Source organism: Muntiacus reevesi, chromosome 9, assembly GCF_963930625.1.
Source record: "Muntiacus reevesi chromosome 9, mMunRee1.1, whole genome shotgun sequence".
In the NCBI taxonomy this organism is placed as follows: domain Eukaryota; kingdom Metazoa; phylum Chordata; class Mammalia; order Artiodactyla; family Cervidae; genus Muntiacus; species Muntiacus reevesi.
Window position 1 is genome coordinate 81,220,006 of NC_089257.1, and position 18,519 is coordinate 81,238,524.

Consider the following 18,519-nt stretch of genomic DNA (forward strand, 5'->3'; position numbering starts at 1 on the left):
ATTAATGACCACCACTCATGTCACCAAAGATCTTTGCAATTGTCAAAGCTAATGAGCTAAATGAAAGGGAATTCAAATTAATGAATATCAGAATGGAAGAAAAGGGATGGATAGGAAAGATGTTATAAAATCAAGTTAACAGAGAAGTAGAGATACTTTCATTCATTCACAAAATATTTTTAATCTCACATAAAATCATAATAATTTAAAACAAAATATATATAATCTCTAATTTATAATTTCAAATTAGAAAATTACTTTCAATTATCCTTACAATGTAGGAAGAGCATAAGCATTGAAATACATAAAAATAAAATATTCTTAGCTCCCATATCGCTTATCCCACATCTTTCACACAGTTGATGACAAGTGGATTCATTAATTCAGTTATCAAGTACTCTTGAGTCCAGACTTTGTACTAGGCACTATTTAAGGATACAAAAGGAACAAAGCAAGGTGGTCCCACTCCTGGTTGAGCTTGTAAATTAGAAGATAAAACAGATATTGAGTCAAAACAGATAAATTCAGTCAAATAGAATGACTGATTATAATTGTGATAAATTTCAACAAAAAAGCGAATACAATAATATATAAATATATTCCCTCTATATGTTTATGTATATACATAGAGATAGTAAAGAGGATTATACAGACATATATACACATATATATGTAATATGTATATGTGTGTATCTGCACATGAAAGATAAAGTGACAGAGATTAGCCTGGTTGGATGGAGAGTGACAGAGGAGAGAGTTAGGAAAGACTTTCATGAGAAAATAATATTTCAAGTAGAACTAAGTTATCTACAGAACTGGCATTGACTAAATGAATTCTACTTTGCAAGCAACAGGAACTATTCCTGGGGAGGAACATAGAATAATGAGGGAAAGTTGGCTTCAGAATTAGTAAAGTACTGGAATTGAACCCCTTACCTGTCATTTAATAGCTCAGAGATATTGAGCAAGATACTGAAACTCTTCAATACTCAGTTTTTTCTCATTTAAAATGGAATAATCATATCTACCTTGTTGTGCTTGAAAGATTTAAATGACAATTTAGTTGCATACACTTAACATAGCACCAGGCTTATAGCAGGTGTTCAGCCAATGTTTATTCTCTCTTTATATCTCAAGTCTTTAATGCATAGAAAACCTTGTGATGAGGCTGTGATGATTGACATTCCCTCTCTTGAAATAAGTATCTTTTGAACCATATCATCCATACAGCCTCTGAAATCAGTAAGAGTATATGAGGTAAAATACGTAGTGAATTGTTTACAGAGTAAATAAGGCCTGGTAAGTTCAGTATCTTAAATGAGCGTGCTGACAGCAGGAGTGCTGGCACTCTCAATAACAAGACTGAAGTGAAAAAGCAATCTGTGCAGATTAAAGCATAAAAATAAAGTTTTAACAATAGTTTAAAACAACCCATTTGTCACGTTTTCTCCCAGAGTTATGCAGCTGATCAACCGAGTTGGCAGAACTAATTCCTCCAGGATATTTTAAGTCCACAAATGGTGATTGCTTTATGAATAGATAGACAGTTATGGGTAAGAAACTTTGCTGAAAGGAATAATCTTTCTGAAGAACGTTAAAAATTTAGAAATAAAAGGGAATGTGGTTGAGTGTTCTAGGAGGTTGTAATGAAGTGGAATACACTCAAGTGAATATATGTAAGATATTTTGTTTTCAGAAAATACATGCAATGTTAAGAGGAAGGAGATATTAGAGAAATCCAAGATCAGGCTATTTAGTATGGCTTGACTTTTGGGACTGGAAACTGAATCCAAATATTTCTAGTCGTCTTAATTAAAGGAGTGTATAGCTGTTCCCTTTATTTCTCCTCCTCAAATGTGGCTCAGCTTTTATACACCACGTTTCTACCCTACAATTGGCTTAGTCTTATCCTGAAATTTGAATATATCTTCACTATCTTCTAAATGATGTGTGTAGAAACTGCTTCTTCATAATTGAGGTTTGACTTTGTCTTATTTTTACCACACTGCATGCTTTTATTTTCTTGTAGAAAGAATTGTATATATAGCAGTTTATGACTAATGTGCTTAATGCAATGAGGAAAATCCACCATGCTTCTGAGGCAATTTACTTACCATTTCTAATAGTAAGAAGATTCTGATAGAAACAAGCATTCAAATGAATTGTATAGAAATATAGTTTCTAATTTCAATCACATTTGGAAAGAATCAACTCTGATTAATGTGGAATATTCCCATACATTTATTTAGAGACCTTCAAAGCACTTAATTATTAGATTATCAATATGTCATTTTGAACCATTATTTTTTATTTTTAGTGAATTTCCTTTTGAGTAATTAGTGCTCTTTACCCATTATTACTGGACCCATTCAAAGAAGGACTGACTTTCAAAGAAAGGTCCTTGGCTATAGAAATAAGAACCTTAGTTTACTGAATTGTTGATCTGTTGTTATGCTCAACGTAGGTCCTGGTGGAATCTCATAAAAGTCAGAGTACTAAAATTTCTAGCAAGTTCAAAATTTTTCTCTCTTTTTCTTATTCAAAAGAGACACACAAAAATAAACACACACACACACACACATTCACAAAGTCAAAGAAAACATGTCAAAGAATCAACCACAAGTGTTATAAATAATGAACTTATTACAAAACTGTATATATTTTGGTTATGTAGACATATTTATTGGAAAGGTTCTGTAATTTTATTTATCACTAGAAATTTATAAAAATAACCAAAATACTTTTTTTAAAGGAAAACTTTTAAATATACTTCTTTTTCAAAGTTTTTAAAAATATACTTCTATTTCCAAATTTAATTATCAAATTTTTCAAGATTGCTCTTTTTAGCCTGCTGTTTTAATGTTACTGAGCTTATATATTTGTTTTGAAAAATATACATATGAAAATATACGTATATATATATACACATACACACACAAGACTGAAGCAATTGAGCATGCATATAGTTATTTCTTTAGACTTTACTTTTATGAATTCTTTTTCCAAGTTATGGATTCACAGGGAATGATGCCATAGATGTTGATGGCGAGAAAGGGGTATATCTCCCTAAATGACTCTAGCATGAACAATGGAAGAAAATGTATCTTAAAATTCATTAATCAGAGGGAAACAGTTACAGTGTGAGGCAACCCACTAATCAATTTATTCCTGGGGATGGAGAGGGGAAAAAGAATCTATTCCTTACTTTTAACTCTGATTCTGTTCCCTGATTTTCAAAGTATATTTATTTGTGATGAAAAACATCTTCCATAATAAAACTCTGATTCTTCTCAATCTCCCCAGATAAACAATATTCATAATGGTGCAGGTATTTGAAGGTAATGCAAGTGACTTATTTCTTTTTGTTAAGAGATCCTTCTACCTCTTCATTTACATAACAATGACTCAGCTGAAGAAACTATCATTCAGGATAACATACACTTTTTCTGAAGTGAGAAAACAATATGTTGTCTACTTAGAGGCTCATCAGAGAATTGAAAAGAAAGCATCTGGGCACATTTTTAAGTCATTAAAGTTTCCACAGATTTTAACTTTTAGTTTACTATAAAATACAGTAAGTAAAAAAAAAAATGATCTGTTAATGTGTAACATATATTCCCTAACATGCCACTACTAGATATCTAAACCCACAATACCAGGTAGTAATCTAATTATACGTGAGAAAATGGATCCACAAAGGTTCTATCCATTGCCACAATGTTTCAACAGAGTCAGGGATGGAGTTGGAATTTGCATCACTTATCTACAAATCACAGGTTGATATTTAATATGTCCTGAAAGGATGAGTACAGTATTGTACCACATCTATGCAGACCACTTGACCTGCCTCTTGAGAAACTTGTATGCAGGTTCAGAAGCAACAGTTAGAACTGGACCTGGAACAACAGACTGGTGCCAAATAGGAAAAGGAGTACGTCAAGGCTGTGTATTGTTGCCCTGCTTATTTAACTTATATGTAGAGTACAGCATGAGAAATGCTTGGCTGGAGGAAACACAAGCTGAAATCAAGATGGCTGGGAGAAATATCAGTAACCTCAGATTTGCAGATGATACCACCCTTATGGTGGAAAGTGAAGAAGAAATAAAGAGCCTCTTGATGAAAGTGAAGAGGAGAGTGAAAAAGTTGGCTTAAAGCTCAACATTCAGAAAACTAAGACCATGACACCTAGTTCCATCACTTCATGGCAAATAGATGGGGAAACAGTGGCTGATTTTATTTTTTTGGGCTCCAAAATCACTGCAGTAGTCACTGCAGCCATGAAATTAAAAGACACTTGCTCCTTGGAAGGAAAGTTATGAACAAACTAGACAGCGTATTAAAAAGCAGAGACATTACTTTGTCAACAAAAATCCGTCTAGTCAAGGCTATGGTTTTTCCAGTAGTCATGTGTGGATGTAAGAGTTGGATTATAAAGAAAGCTGAGCGCTGGAGAATTGATGCTTTTGAACTGTGGTGTTTGAGAAGACTCTTGAGAATCCCTTGGACTGCAAGGAGATCCAACATGTCCATCCTAAAGGAGATCAATCCTGGGTGTTCATTGTTAGGACTGATGTTGAAGCTAAAACTCCAATACTTTGGCCACCTGATGCAAAGAGCTGACTCATTTGAAAAGACCCTGATGCTGGGAAAAATTGAGGGCAGGAGGAGAAGGGGACAACAGAGGATGAGATGGTTGGATGGCATCACCAACTCAATGGACATGATTTTGGGTAGACTCCAGCAGTTGGTGATAACAGGGAGGCCTGGCATGCTGCAGTTCATGGGGTCACAAAGAGTCGGACATCACTGAGTGACTGAAGTAACTAATGAAAATCCTAAGCAAAATTCTGCCATATTTATAGGCATGTGTGGATTCCCAGGTGGCTCAGTGATAAAGAATCTGCCTGCCAATGCAGGAGACATGGGTTTGATCCCTGTGTCAGAAAGAGCCCCTGGAAGAGGAAATGGTGACCCACTCCACTATTCTTTCCTGGAGAAGCCCAGGGACAGCAGAGTCCAGTGGGCTACAGTCGATGGGGTTGCAAAAAGTGACATGACTGAGTGACTGAGCATGCACACATATGCATAATGTGACCTATTTAGTTATTTCCTTTCTCCCTTCTCTCATCAGGTATACTTCTCATGTAATAAGGGAGAATCCTTAAGACATTTCATGAAGTCATTTCAATGCATCTAAATGTGCTGACTATAAACTGTGGAAACTATAGTTTAGTTCAAAAAGTCTTCATTTTGATACTTATCCTATTTACATCTTCATTGCACTTATTGTGTTTAATTAGCCAGTAAGTAATCACTGGTAACAAAGAGTATGAATAATAATAACTCCTGGTGCTATCTCTAAAATATCAGATGCCTATCATTTGTTGTCACTATTTTTCCAAACAAGTGCTCAAGCAAATTTATCAAGCCACTGCTGAGTCATACTAATAGACAATTTATAAAATACAACATTCCTAAATATTGTTTATCTTCTAGCTCATACGTATGTTTGAAATTTCTCTTTCACTAGTCCTTCATACTCAATGCAATAAAGTTAAATTTCTGATAAAATTCCAAACTGGAGCAGGAAATGGCAACCCACTCCAATATCATTGCCTGGAAAATATCATGGACAGAGAAGCCTGACAGTCTACAATCAATGGGGTCACAACAAGTCAAATGCAACTTAGTGACTAAATAACAACAACAAAATTCCAAACAGAATCTCACTTCCATGTCTTTGTTAAAAGAGTATTCCACTTGAGAGTCACTAACCCTCCACCATTACATCTTCAGCAATCCCACTGTCACAATCCATTTAAAGCAGATCTCCCATTTTTCTCAACTTTCTTAGTCAATAGTTTCTCCTTCCTCTCAACTTCCATAGTACTTTATCTTATACATTTCCAATTAATTTATCCTCTTTTACTAGGAGATATGTAGATATATAGGGGCTTCCAGGTGGCTCAGTGTTAGAGCTAACCTGCCAATGCAGGAGACATGGGCTTGATCCCTGAGTTGGGAAGATCCCTGGAGAAGGAAATGGCAACCTATTCCATTATTCTTGCCTGGGAAATACCATGGAAAGAGGACCCTGGAGGGCTACAGTCCATGGGGTCACAAAAGAGTCCAACATGACTTCGCAACTGAACAGTAACAACAATGTAGATATTATAGATATAGAACACAGATACAGGGTATTTATATTTATTAGGATTTCTTTCATTATTAAAATGTACAATGTTTTAAAATAGGAAACATTGTGGGTTGTGTATATTGATATACACCACCACCATTCCATTTTCTACTTTGCCTAATCTAGAGCATGATGAAAGTGAAAGTGTCAGTCGCTCAGTCGTGTCTGACTCTTTGACCCCATGGACTGTAGCCTTCCAGGCTCTTCTGTCCATGGAGTTCTCCAGGCAAGAATACTGGAGTGGATAGCCATTTTCTTCTCCAGGGGAACTTCCTGACTCTGGGATCAAACCCAGATCTACGGCATTGCAGATTATTTTTCACTGAGCCACCAGATAAGTTATGAAATAGAATCTGACGCAGAGTCACCACTGGTTATGCTGAGCTCAATGCGTTATCAGTCAGAGCCATTTTTGGCTGCAGCTGAGGAACCCTATTTGAAATAACTTAAACAAAACAGGGACTTCATTTTATTTAACTGGGAGAAGATCAAGTAGCTAAATCCCAAGTAGAACTGACATGCTACCAGTACTCTGTTTTCATCTCTCCTCTACCTGCATTGGCTTAATTCTATCTGAATTGTCATTAGCTTAATTCTCTTCAATGTCAGATTGCCTCCTTCCAGTTACGGATGCTTCAGTGGCTCTCAGACATGCAGGCTCTGTTTTGCCATGAAGGAGAAAGTAAGATGGGCTCCTAGTCCAGAGTTCAAAAACCTCAGCTGCCCAACCATGAGTCAAAGATTGTGCCCAAGGCAGTGAGGTAATCTAATTGGTAAAGCTTGGGTCAGATGCCCATGACAAGTTAATAACTACAGCAGATCCTATAGGAAGATAGTGGCTCCCATTTAACTCTCATGGCTAGAGAAGATAGAAGTACTTCCCCCAAAAAAGCACTAAAAAATAGTAGCTATTCTTGGAAGACAAGGAACAGTTGTTGAGTATGATTGGCAAAAATGTTCAAGACAAAAATGTGAATACCCATTACCTGAACATGAGGTTATCAGACAAGCCTTTTTAAGTCATTAGCTAAATTGAATTTTTAAGGTTTATTGGACATGAGTTCTGTACCCTAGACATGACATTACTCTTAGTGTCAGATGGAAGTCTCATTTGATATATCTAGCAACTGCAATCTCCTAGACACTAACCAGTAAGAGCTGATGTCTAGACTATCAGGAAAAAACCCAGTTCTGGTGTTAGTTGCAGTACATATGTGTTAAATATAATGCTCATTACTGTTATGGCAAGCCATCATTGAATGCTATATGATTATAGACTCTCTGTATGGCATTCTTTCAGTCATTTGTCTGCTACACTCTAATCTCAAAATGACAAGTAACGTGATAAAAGTCAGTATCAAGGTAGGGCCAAATTTGAATTTTTTTAATGTACATAAAACCATCAAAAAAACAATTAAAATATGCAGTCTGTAGTCCCATTTCCAAAGTTTATATATCACTGGGCTTCAAATTGAGCTCTGTAACCTGCATGCAGGCATGCCTGACTCTTTGCGACCCCGTGGACTGTAGCCCTCCAGGCTCCTCTGTCCACGGAATTTTCCAGGCAAGAATAGTGGAGTGGGTTGCCATTTCCTTCTCCACCTGTAGCCTAAAATTTTAGTAAATTTTCCAAATTATTGTGAAGTCATTGTATCTTTGTTCTGCCAATGCACTTGAAGAAACACTGCTCTAAATTGCATTCCACTTAGGAAAAGCACCCTAACTCTTTGCACGTAATTGGAATATAAGAAAATCAACAACCATGAAGACATAGAAGGAGAGTGCTGTGCTATCAGCTGGAAGCCTTCTGTTTACTAGGAACTAGAGTAATTTGAGGTCATCTTCTAGTGGCATATAATTCCGAAGTGGGTCAGCCAACTAAGCCAGGAGAGACAGGTGTGGGGAACAAGATGAAGACAGAACATAGTGTCTCTTGAGCATATTTAGCTTAATACCAGGAGTTATCAAAAAATAAAAGTTACCTTGACTGAAGAGACAAGCCTAAAATTTTGATCTTTATGTGTCTTATAAGGCTGTTTCTCTTTCCTTTTGTCATCAGAGCATACTGAAAAAATAAAGAAATTACAAGCTAAGCTGCATATGATGGGATATTAAAAATTGCAGTTGAAATAATCCAAATATTCATGGTAGACAGTTAATGATTGATTGGTACATGTGATATGCCTGGATTCTTATACTCTGTGATTAAAATTCCTCAACAGAGTGATGTCAAGAAAACAGCTGTAAATAGGGGAAAAAACTCCTACTTTGTCCCATTTCCACCAACAGCTTTCAATAGGACTTTGAGCCAATTACTTGACCTTTTGGACTCAACCCTCTCATCTTTAAAAAAAAGAAGGTAAATTATATAACCTAATGTGAATTTTAGCTCTAACATAATTATCCCATTGCAAAGCAAACACAAAGCAAAGCTTAATCCCTGAATGTAATCAAGTCCTTAAAGAATAAGACATTCCTAAGGAGTTTTCTCATCTATCCTATCAGAGTGAAATTTCAAAGAACTAGTTATTTCTTACAGTGCAGTTCAAGCTAGGTAATATAATTTGAAGCCTTGCATTTAAACTTTCTATATTTAATATCCAGTTCAGATGTTAACAAACCCCCTGGGCCCTGGAGTGAGGCTTAATAATGTGTTTGGCTCTACAGGAATCATTTAAGGAGCACCAGAAGCCTTTACATGGACAAAAATTATTTCCAAAATACTATGAGGAGTGTCTTTCCTTAGAGTCACCCTTAAGAATTAAACCTATAAAATAATATCTTCTTTGCAATTCACAAACATTATCTGGAAGAGAATTGAGAGAAGACATGGGCCTGGCTCCTATTAGCCCATAGTGTCAGTAACACCCTTGGTATTATTTAGAGGCAGATCCAAGTCTTGAAGGTCTGCAATGTTGAACAATTAGTAGACAGGCTTTAATAAAAAAATGCAAAAGTATTATTATAAAAATGGATTATAAAGGGAAATTTTAGTTAGAATAGGAATAAATAATCAAAGCAAATTACTGGAGTTTGGAGATTCAAGGTCTTCTGAGATGTCTTTAAACAATGTGCTGCAAATAATTATATGAAATATTTTCTAAATTCAGTCTGACTTTCACTGCCTTTCTACAACATTCTACAGAACTCAGCAACTTCCAACACTCACAGCGACCTATGCAAGTAGGGCATTAAGTTTAATAGTCATCATGGTAAACCATGTATTGTTAAATCATCAGACTGACAGACAGGAACAAGAATACTATAGAATCAGTGTTAAGAGGGGATGAGAAGATCACAAGCTGACTTCAGGGACTGCTTCAGGCGGGCAGTCAAAGGTAACCACTGAATAGGATGCCGGGGAGTGTTTATATGGGGACTTCCAAGTATTAGGACATTGAAGATAAACTCCTTTTCATTGGATACACTCAGTCAGCAGGCCAAATACATCAGGAAATATGTAGGAAAAAAGAAAAATATAAAAATGTAAAAGAAAGGAAGTTGAAAAATATGTGGGTAGGGCAGAATGATCTAAGAAAAAAGAAGTTTGAAGAGAAAAACATTATTGAGAAAGAGATGGAGAAGTTCCTAAACATCTGTTCTGAGTGATGTAGAACTGACCACTTAGTTCCCTAGCTATATACCAGGCTTCTGGTGCTCAGGGAACATTACTTGGAAGGAATCGGGGGAATTAGCCTGACAGAGCAGCACATTACATTAATGGTAGTTCTCTTCTATTCCCCCAGTTTAAAGATTAGAAAAAGAGTGTCACAGAGGCCACTGACATGTCAAAGATGCCATAGTCTAGTTTTAAACAGAGCCAGTGTCCACAAGCTTGCTGAAAAATCAGTGATATTTTCTCAATGATTGCTTTGCAAAAAAGTACAAAAAAAAAAGCTGAGATAATGTTCTTCTCCACAGTGAACTTAAACACTTTCTATCTAAAGTTGTTCACATTCTTCCTTCAAAGACCATCTCAAATTAAAAAAAATAATTATAATAAAAATGAATATAAATTTTATATAAGGTTTATATAAAATATAAAGTTTTTTATATAAAATATAAAGGTCTTTTTTTTTTTTTTTTTTTTTTTGGCGAAAGGTAGCTATTTCTCTCTTTGCGTGTCCAGAGCATCTTGCCTTCATATTTTTTCTTTCTCTGTCTGAGTTTCTTTCTCTTCTCTCTTTGCTCATCCCCCACGCACCAAGGAATTACACACAGAGCTATACACATACACAGATCTCTATGTACACATATGCCTTTGAAGAGAGACATGCCGAAATACACACACAAACACTCCTTAGAGAAGCATCTGTGCTGAATCACAATTGTGTCCTCTGTGGAATTGCTAACAATTATTTTGGGGAGGAAATTAGCTCCACGACTGACAGAGAGTGCAATCACTGGAGTCATCACTAGTGTATTTTTTTTTAATTGAAGTATAGTTGGTTTGCAGTATCGTGCTGATTTCTGTTGTGCAGCAAAGTGACTCTCATAGTATACTATTCTCTGATATGTCAAAACCCTCTCCAAGCTCGTGGCTTTAACCGCCACCTGTGAGTGATGCCATTAAGTGCATATCACCTGCCCAAACTTACCGCCAGCTTTGTCCTCTCACTGCATTTTGAATATTATATAGCATCAAAGATGATACTCCTGAAATGAAAGTCAGCTTTCCCACCATAGCTTTTCCCACTGTATCATTTTTTCTTTTACTTACATCACTCAACCTCCTTCTCAAGCTGTAACTCTTAGTGTTATTATTGACGAGGTCCACAACCTTTTCACCAGCACACCTATTGTGTGCCAAGTTCAAGTCTTTCTTATTTTTTTTTTCCTCATTCTAATGCCTCTTCTCATTTTTTACTATATAACTCAAGTCCAGGTTTTCATTACTTCTAACTTATCTTATTGAAGCAATATAATTGATCTACTGTTCTCTGCTCCAATTCCAGATATATATATATACACAAGTTGGCAGTCTCCTATTTGAAACTCCAATGACTCCAAATTACTTACAGATTAAAGTTAGAATACCTTCCTCTGATAATCAAGGTCCTCTAGTTTTTTGACCCCATTTCTATTTCCAAATTTGCCTAGTATGACTTCCCTTCACAAATCAAGAGGCCAGAGAAACTGATATCCCTATTGCTGGTGGTTTCTGGTCTCTTTGTCATTGTTCCTGCAGTTCCATTTACTTTCTCCTATCTTTCTCTCACTTACACAAATGCTAACTATTCATATAATTCCCTCAAAGGCACATAATACTTTCAGGATACCTCATTCAGGGCATTTATCACCTTCTGGGCTTCCCTGGTGCCTCAGACAGTAAAGAATCTGCCTGCAATGCAGGAGACCCAGGTTCGATCCCTGGGTTGGGAAGATCCCCTGGGGAAGGGAATGGCTCCCCACTCCAGTACACTTGCCTGGAGAATCGCGTGGACAGAGGAGCCTGGTGGGCTACAGTCTACCTGGTCACAAAGACACAGACAGTGACTGAGTGACTAATACTTTAACATCACTTTCTATCTTACATTACAATGATTTTGATGTGTAACTCTTCTCTCCGGTGCTTGTGATCCTTAGTATGTCCGACTCTTTGCGACCTCATGGACCGAGGACCTCACTGTAGCTCGCCAGGCTCCTCTGTCCATGGAATTTTCTAGGCGAGGATACTGGAATGGGTGCAGTTTCCCTCTCCAGGAGATCTTCCCGACATAGCGACTGAACCTGCATCTCCTGCATTGGCAGGCAGATTCTTGACACTGCGCCACCAGAGAAGCCCCGTTCTTTTCCTACCCTTGAGTAAATACTGTTTCTTTTTTTAAGAATACGCTTGAATGCTTGAGAGCACAACCCATGGATAATTTATCTTTGTATCTCCCACAATGCCTAACAGAATGTATGCTTATTATAGATATTCAATAAATATATGTTGACTTAACAAGCATTCATTTATCTGACAATGACAAAGTTCTGAGGACCTTACTTATTAAAAAAAAAAAAAAAAAAAAAAAAACAGCACCATTATTTACAATGGGATTTGTTCATGGTTACTTATTTTCTCTGAAATATAATCAGTAGCTAAACTACTAATGTTGATTGGCACTTTCAATAATTATTATTTTAAAGGGTATTGAATATACATGCAATCCAGTCCTTAAAGATAGATTAGAATTTCATCATAATTTAAGTCTGTGTGCACTTCTTATTTCAATGCGTCAAAAATTTAGCTGTCTTCAGACAGATGTGGACAACACAGTGGTTTTCAATGTAACATCTCCAGAAGTGGAAAGAAATTGTGACATTCATTTAATGTTTAAAGACTATTCTTTATTTCCCAGGTGTGATGGGAGAATATGAGCCAAAAATTGAGGTCCATTTCCCTTCCACAGTTACAGCTGCTAAGGGAACAACTGTTAAGATGGAGTGCTTTGCACTTGGCAAGTAAGTACACAAACTTCTATAATTAGGCACAATTGTTTATTAAAATGTGACATGTCTTATTTTTATATCATTTACTTTGCTAGGTTTTATTTTCCTTGAATTAAACCTTGAAGCTCCTTGGTGGCTATTCAGTTTTTTAAAGAAAGACAAATGGGAATTGATGAAGTAACCAATTATAATTATCTCTTTGGTCATTTCTCTGAGCAATAATATACATTTATATACATTTATATAATTTTGCTATTTTAACATAAAGGAAATGTAATAAAAGAAGAGCTTCACATGTCTTTGCTTACTTGTCTTAAAATTTCAGTATCATTCTTAAATTTTATGCAGCAATGATGTAAATAAAAAAGGGATGAGGTCCTATCCTCTCCCTATGTAAAAGATATAGATTCTGACAAGATATAATAAGACAAGAGTATAAAAATCATAAAGATAATAGTTACTCTGGTTCAACAAATTAATCTCTTCTGGAATAATGGTAACATGATAACACCAACTGTCAATATGTACAACATGCAATTATTCCCCAAATCAGGAAGATGATTTATACCACACTATAATGCCTGCTATGCTTAATGATTTACTTCTGAGACTTTAAATCTCACAATGTATAATCACTTGTCAATGATGTTTACAATAAGAATATTGGGCATGAAAACATGAGTGAGATTTTGATTATATTTGATTAGACTATTATGATTTATTTTAAATAGACTGTTGCTGTTTTGTGTTTTTAGGGTGATAAGACCTCAGAGTCCTTTCTAGACTCTATAATTATAATTTGCATAAATGCATCTCTATCAGAGTTACTAATCATCCAACTTCAGTCATGGTGAGCAAACTCCCACAGCATAAATGTAACATACTTGGAAATAAAACATGCTCTATAAATATATTTGTAGTAGGCTTAGTCTGTGGGTGTGAAAATCTTAGTAAATATGAAAAATTCTGCTAATAAAAGGTGTTTTAGAACATAACAATAGTAATCACCATGTTTTGTAATATAAAAACTATTTGAAATAATGTGCAATTCTGTTTAAATCTAAATAGCAGTCAGATCATAATCAATTAAAAAAAATAGATTGTTGTTTGGTCCATCAAAAGTGTTGAGCAGTCTAACAAAAGATGCCTGTAAGAGGAAGTATATTTCAATAACTTAAAATTCATCCAGGAGTTACTTGGCAGATATCCCAGGAAGATTTCCAAACCCATATATATTAATAATTAAATATTACCTTAAAAGTCATGTTTTTCATAATTTTCCAAAGTTGTGGTGTCAGGTATGCTTGAAAATGCCCCAAGTGAACTGCTCAATTCTGATAAATACAAAAATAATTATATTGGCTTGATGTCAAAGGTTTTAGTATATCGTACAGTTAAATAATTTTTAAATGTCAGAATTTGCACTAAAGCCACAAATGAAAGGAGGTCATACTGTAAAACAAATTAGAGAACTAGATTTATAGAGAAAAAGCAATATGGGATATTTCCCCAGGCAGGCTTATTTAATAAATTTGGTATGTTTGCTTTTGGAAGTCTTGAAATATGCTTAGTAAATTGATCCGTAAAGTCCCTTTCATTCTAGGCTGGATCTAACTGCCAAATTAAGTTCTTTTAATACTATATTTTCTTCAGCTTCTCCACTCCTTTTTTGTTACTCCCTCTTTCCCCATGAAAATAAGTAAATATGTAGGAAGGTGAACAAAGCACACAGACTGACAAGAAGGTCTCTGCTGCCTATTCTTTATGTGAAGTGTCACAATTATGGGAAAAAGAAAAAGAACATGCTATGAAGAGATTTATCCCTACCGAAAGACTAATTTAGCACTCTGTTGAAAGTAAATAAGATCAAAGAAATAGCATCTTTACATATGTTAATTTCTGTAGAGCACATTATCATGTGGAATAGATCATCATTGCATCTCAACATGATCACAGCAATTTCAAATTAATACCTGAGCATCTGCTTTATTCCTACAGCTCACCTGAGCTGGATCCCACTTTAATAAGTACAAGATTCCCTGTTATACCTTTGCCTGTCCAAAATCTTCAGTACCCGTCACTAGATATCCATCAGCATGTTGCCACTCAAGCTGATTTGCCCCCTGAGTCTGTCCACATAGAGTAGTTTAACTAAATGTTCCCCATAGACTAATATAACCAAATTCTGGTATGGAGCATACTAAGCTCTATTCTATCTCGTGGGCTTTGCCCTTGTTTCTTCCAGGTCCCCACTTATTCTATGGCCTCAACTTAAACATCATTCTCTAAGAGTTCATCTACAATACTTGAAGTATATAGCTCACATCCATTACTCTGTATCTAAATCTTGTATTTTTCTTCATCAACATTAACACAGTTTTAAAGTATTCACATATGTGTTTCACTACTTGAAAAAATAAAATTCACTTTATCAGTCAGGAATCCAACTGGAAAGACTCAGATAGCTCAAAAGAATTTAGGCATAAATTGAAGATCCAAGAGAACTAAGAAAGAAACTGAAGTATCTGCAGACTAGTGATAGCAGGAAGTTATTCTCACCCTGAAGCCAAAATGAGCAAGGGTGGAAGGCAGTTTCACCTGAAGCAGAGACCTGAAGATGCGGTGTTGTCCGGGGACCACTCTACAGCAGCTATATCTGTGCAGAGATGCATTAGAGGAACACAGCTGAGGAAAGGAGCAGGAAATTCACATCCTGATTTTTTTCTTTGTGCATTCTGATCTCCTCCTTCTGAGTTCATGACTGAAAGGCAACTAGAAGCCAGCCTGCAACCCCAGAGAATACAGTTGGCAATACAAAAGGAAGGCGGAGATTCTGAGGGAAGATGTGGGTGACTGGTAAGGGAGACAAACAGAATAACCAGCAAGTACCCATCGTTCAATTTTAAGCCTCGTGAGGGCAGGGATCCTGATTGCATTCTTCACTTGTGTATTTCCAATGCCTACCACAGTGCCTGACACACAACACTCAGGAAATAATTTTTGAAGGAATAGATGAACTCCGAAAGCTATGTGCCTACTTAATCCAGTCTACTTTTTATTAACACATAATAAATAATAGACATTATTTTCTAAACATGTCAAAATACACTTCCACCACTGCCCACAAAGAAAAATGCTATGTTCTTATTCTTTTTGAAAAGTATATTTACCTCTCTACATAATTTGTCCCTAAACACATTCAGTTCTTGCAACTTAGAGTATGTAAATTAATGCAGCCATAGTTGCACATGGAAATTTATGTTACCATATGTAAAACAGATAGCCAATAGGAATTTGCTGCATGTCTCAGGAAATGCAAACAGGGGCTCTGTATCAACCTCAAGGGGTGGGGTGGGGAGGGGGATGGGAGGGAGGTTCAAAAGAGAGGAGATATTTGTATACCTATGGCTGATTCATGTTGAGGTTTGACACAAAACAACAAAATTCTGTAATGCAATTATCCTTCAATTAAAAAATAAATAAAGATAATTTAAAGATATATAAACTAATAATATTTTCTGTGTTCTTGAAGGAGAAGAGCAAAAAGGCAAATTATTTTAGATTACCTAAGTTTACTGTACCTTAGTATCACACAAATTCACCAACCTGCTTAATTTGAAGTTAAATAAAAAGTCAATTGGGATTGCAATATACTCACTACTATATACAAAACAGATAACTAATAAAGACCTACTACATTTCAAAGGGAGCTCTACTCAATACTCTGTGGTGACCTATATGGGAAATGAATCTAAAAAAGAGTGGATATATGTATATGTATAACTGATTCACTTTGTTGTACACCTGAAACTAACACAACATTGTAAAGTTGTGTTATACTGTACTGCAATAGTATATATATATATACTATAATCCTGTATTTATACTATACTCCAATAATATGTTAAACTATAGTCCAATAAAAACCTAAACAATACAAATAAATGCCTTATGATCTCACTTATAATGTGGAATCCAAAGTGTGACAAAAACGAGCTTATTTAGGAAAGAGAAACAGACTCACAGACAGTGGGACAGATGGGTGGTGGCCGGGGGCTGGGGGGGTGGTGGGCAGAGTGGACGCAGTGGGAGTTTGGAGGTATCAGATGCAAGCTGTTTGGTATAGAATGGATAAGCGACAAGATACTACTATATAGCACAGGGAACTACATCCAATGTCCTATGATTAAACCATAATGAAAAAGGATATTTTTCCTGTGTACTTGTATATGTGTGTGTGTATCACTGAATCACTTTGTTATACAGCTGAAATTGACACGTTTGTAAATCAACTATACTTCAATTAAAAATATTCACTTTATGGAAAAGAAACGTACTTTATAAAAATAAAAACACCCCTTAATAAATTTTTAAAAGTCAATAGTAAAGTTGTAAGCTGTAAGTTTGCTTTTAAAGAAATCTCTACTTAAATCTGAATTTTTAAAATAATCATATGGTTTTTCTATTAGCTACTGCAAAAGAATACAACAGGAGAGTGCTATTTATACCCCCTTGGAAACCACTCTGCAAATAGAATTATGCAGCACTGAGTACAGAGAGAATGAATGAAGTGACTGTCACATGCTATGTTTAGTATTGTTCAGTTCTGCAAAGGCATGATTTCCCCAGGGGGGTGGGGAATGGGAAATACTTAAAGAGGATCCACTGGGAAACAAAGGTGTGTAAGGCTTGGGAAATACAGCAAAGTATAAAAATGGGAAGGTGGATTAATCACTTTGAAAAGAAAAGGCTGTTTTAGACATATGGAAGATTAGTATCAAGAGATCACCACAATCTGTTCTCCAGTTTCACCAAAGTGGAGAGAGGGAGAAATTCCAACGGTATGGGATCAAACCAGAGGAATTAGAATAGGTATAATGTAGAAGTGCTTAAAATAAGTCACTAAAAGGAAAACAGGCTATCAGTGAGACAATAGAATCTTGGAAGCTTTTTCCCCACACTGCTGCAATAACAAAATAAGATCCGTTTGCCGTCTAATAATTTAGGTGAAATGTTTCCTGAAAGGAGAAACATGGTACCGGTCAGGGTTGGAAATGAACATTTTAAACCTTCTCTTTTGCCTGCCACTCATCCGCCCACTCAGACTGAATGATTAAGAGTAGAAGGTTAGAGTCAGGCAGACTTAATTGGCTGCCTTTTGGCGAGTACATTATTATACAATGCTTTAAAGTGGTTGGTGGCATGTGCGAGAAATAGAAATGAAGGGTATTGCCTTTTCTTATCAGCATTAAGCTTCGTGACTTTAGTTTGGAAAGAAGCAGTGCCTTTGATATTTCCCAGGTTGGCTTTCAAACACTGGACACAGTACTCTTGAAAGGAAATGAGAGATAAAAGGTTAAAAGACAATGAAAGTAAGGACTCTCTTAGGACCCTAATAAATATTTCATTTCAACGTTATCTCTAAATGTGGTGTGCCTAGAGATTATCATACTAAGTCATACAGAGAAAGAAAAATACCGTATGATGACACTTACATGTGGAATCTGAAAAAGTGATGCAAATAAATTTATTTACCGAGCAGAAACAGACTCACAGACTTAGAAAACAAATTTATGGTTACCAGAGGGGAAAGGCAGGAGGAAGAGAGGGATAAATTAAGAGTTTTGGACTAACATATACACACTGCATGCATGCGTGCTAAGTTGCTTCAGTCATGTCTGACCCTTTGTGACGCTAAGGACTGTAGCCTGCCAGGCTCCTTTGTTCATGGGATTCTCCAAGCAAGAATACTGGAGTGGGTTGCCATGCCCTCCTCCAGGGGATCTTCCTGACCCAAGGATCAAACCCAAATTTCTTATGTCTACCTGCATTGACAGGTGGGTTCTTTACTGCTAGTAAAGCCCCTACCGCCGGGAAGCCCCAACAT

The 18,519-nt window shown here is 36.0% G+C and overlaps 1 protein-coding gene across 1 annotated transcript in view; it reads left to right on the top strand.

The window, feature by feature from the left end:
* Nucleotides 1-18,519, top strand: part of CNTN5 (contactin 5) — a 1,527,443-nt gene that overhangs the window by 1,157,683 nt on the left and 351,241 nt on the right. The window contains exon 9 of the mRNA XM_065944251.1: nt 12,542-12,644. Within this exon, the coding sequence (XP_065800323.1) occupies nt 12,542-12,644 (103 nt within the window). The remainder of the gene's footprint in view (nt 1-12,541; nt 12,645-18,519) is intronic.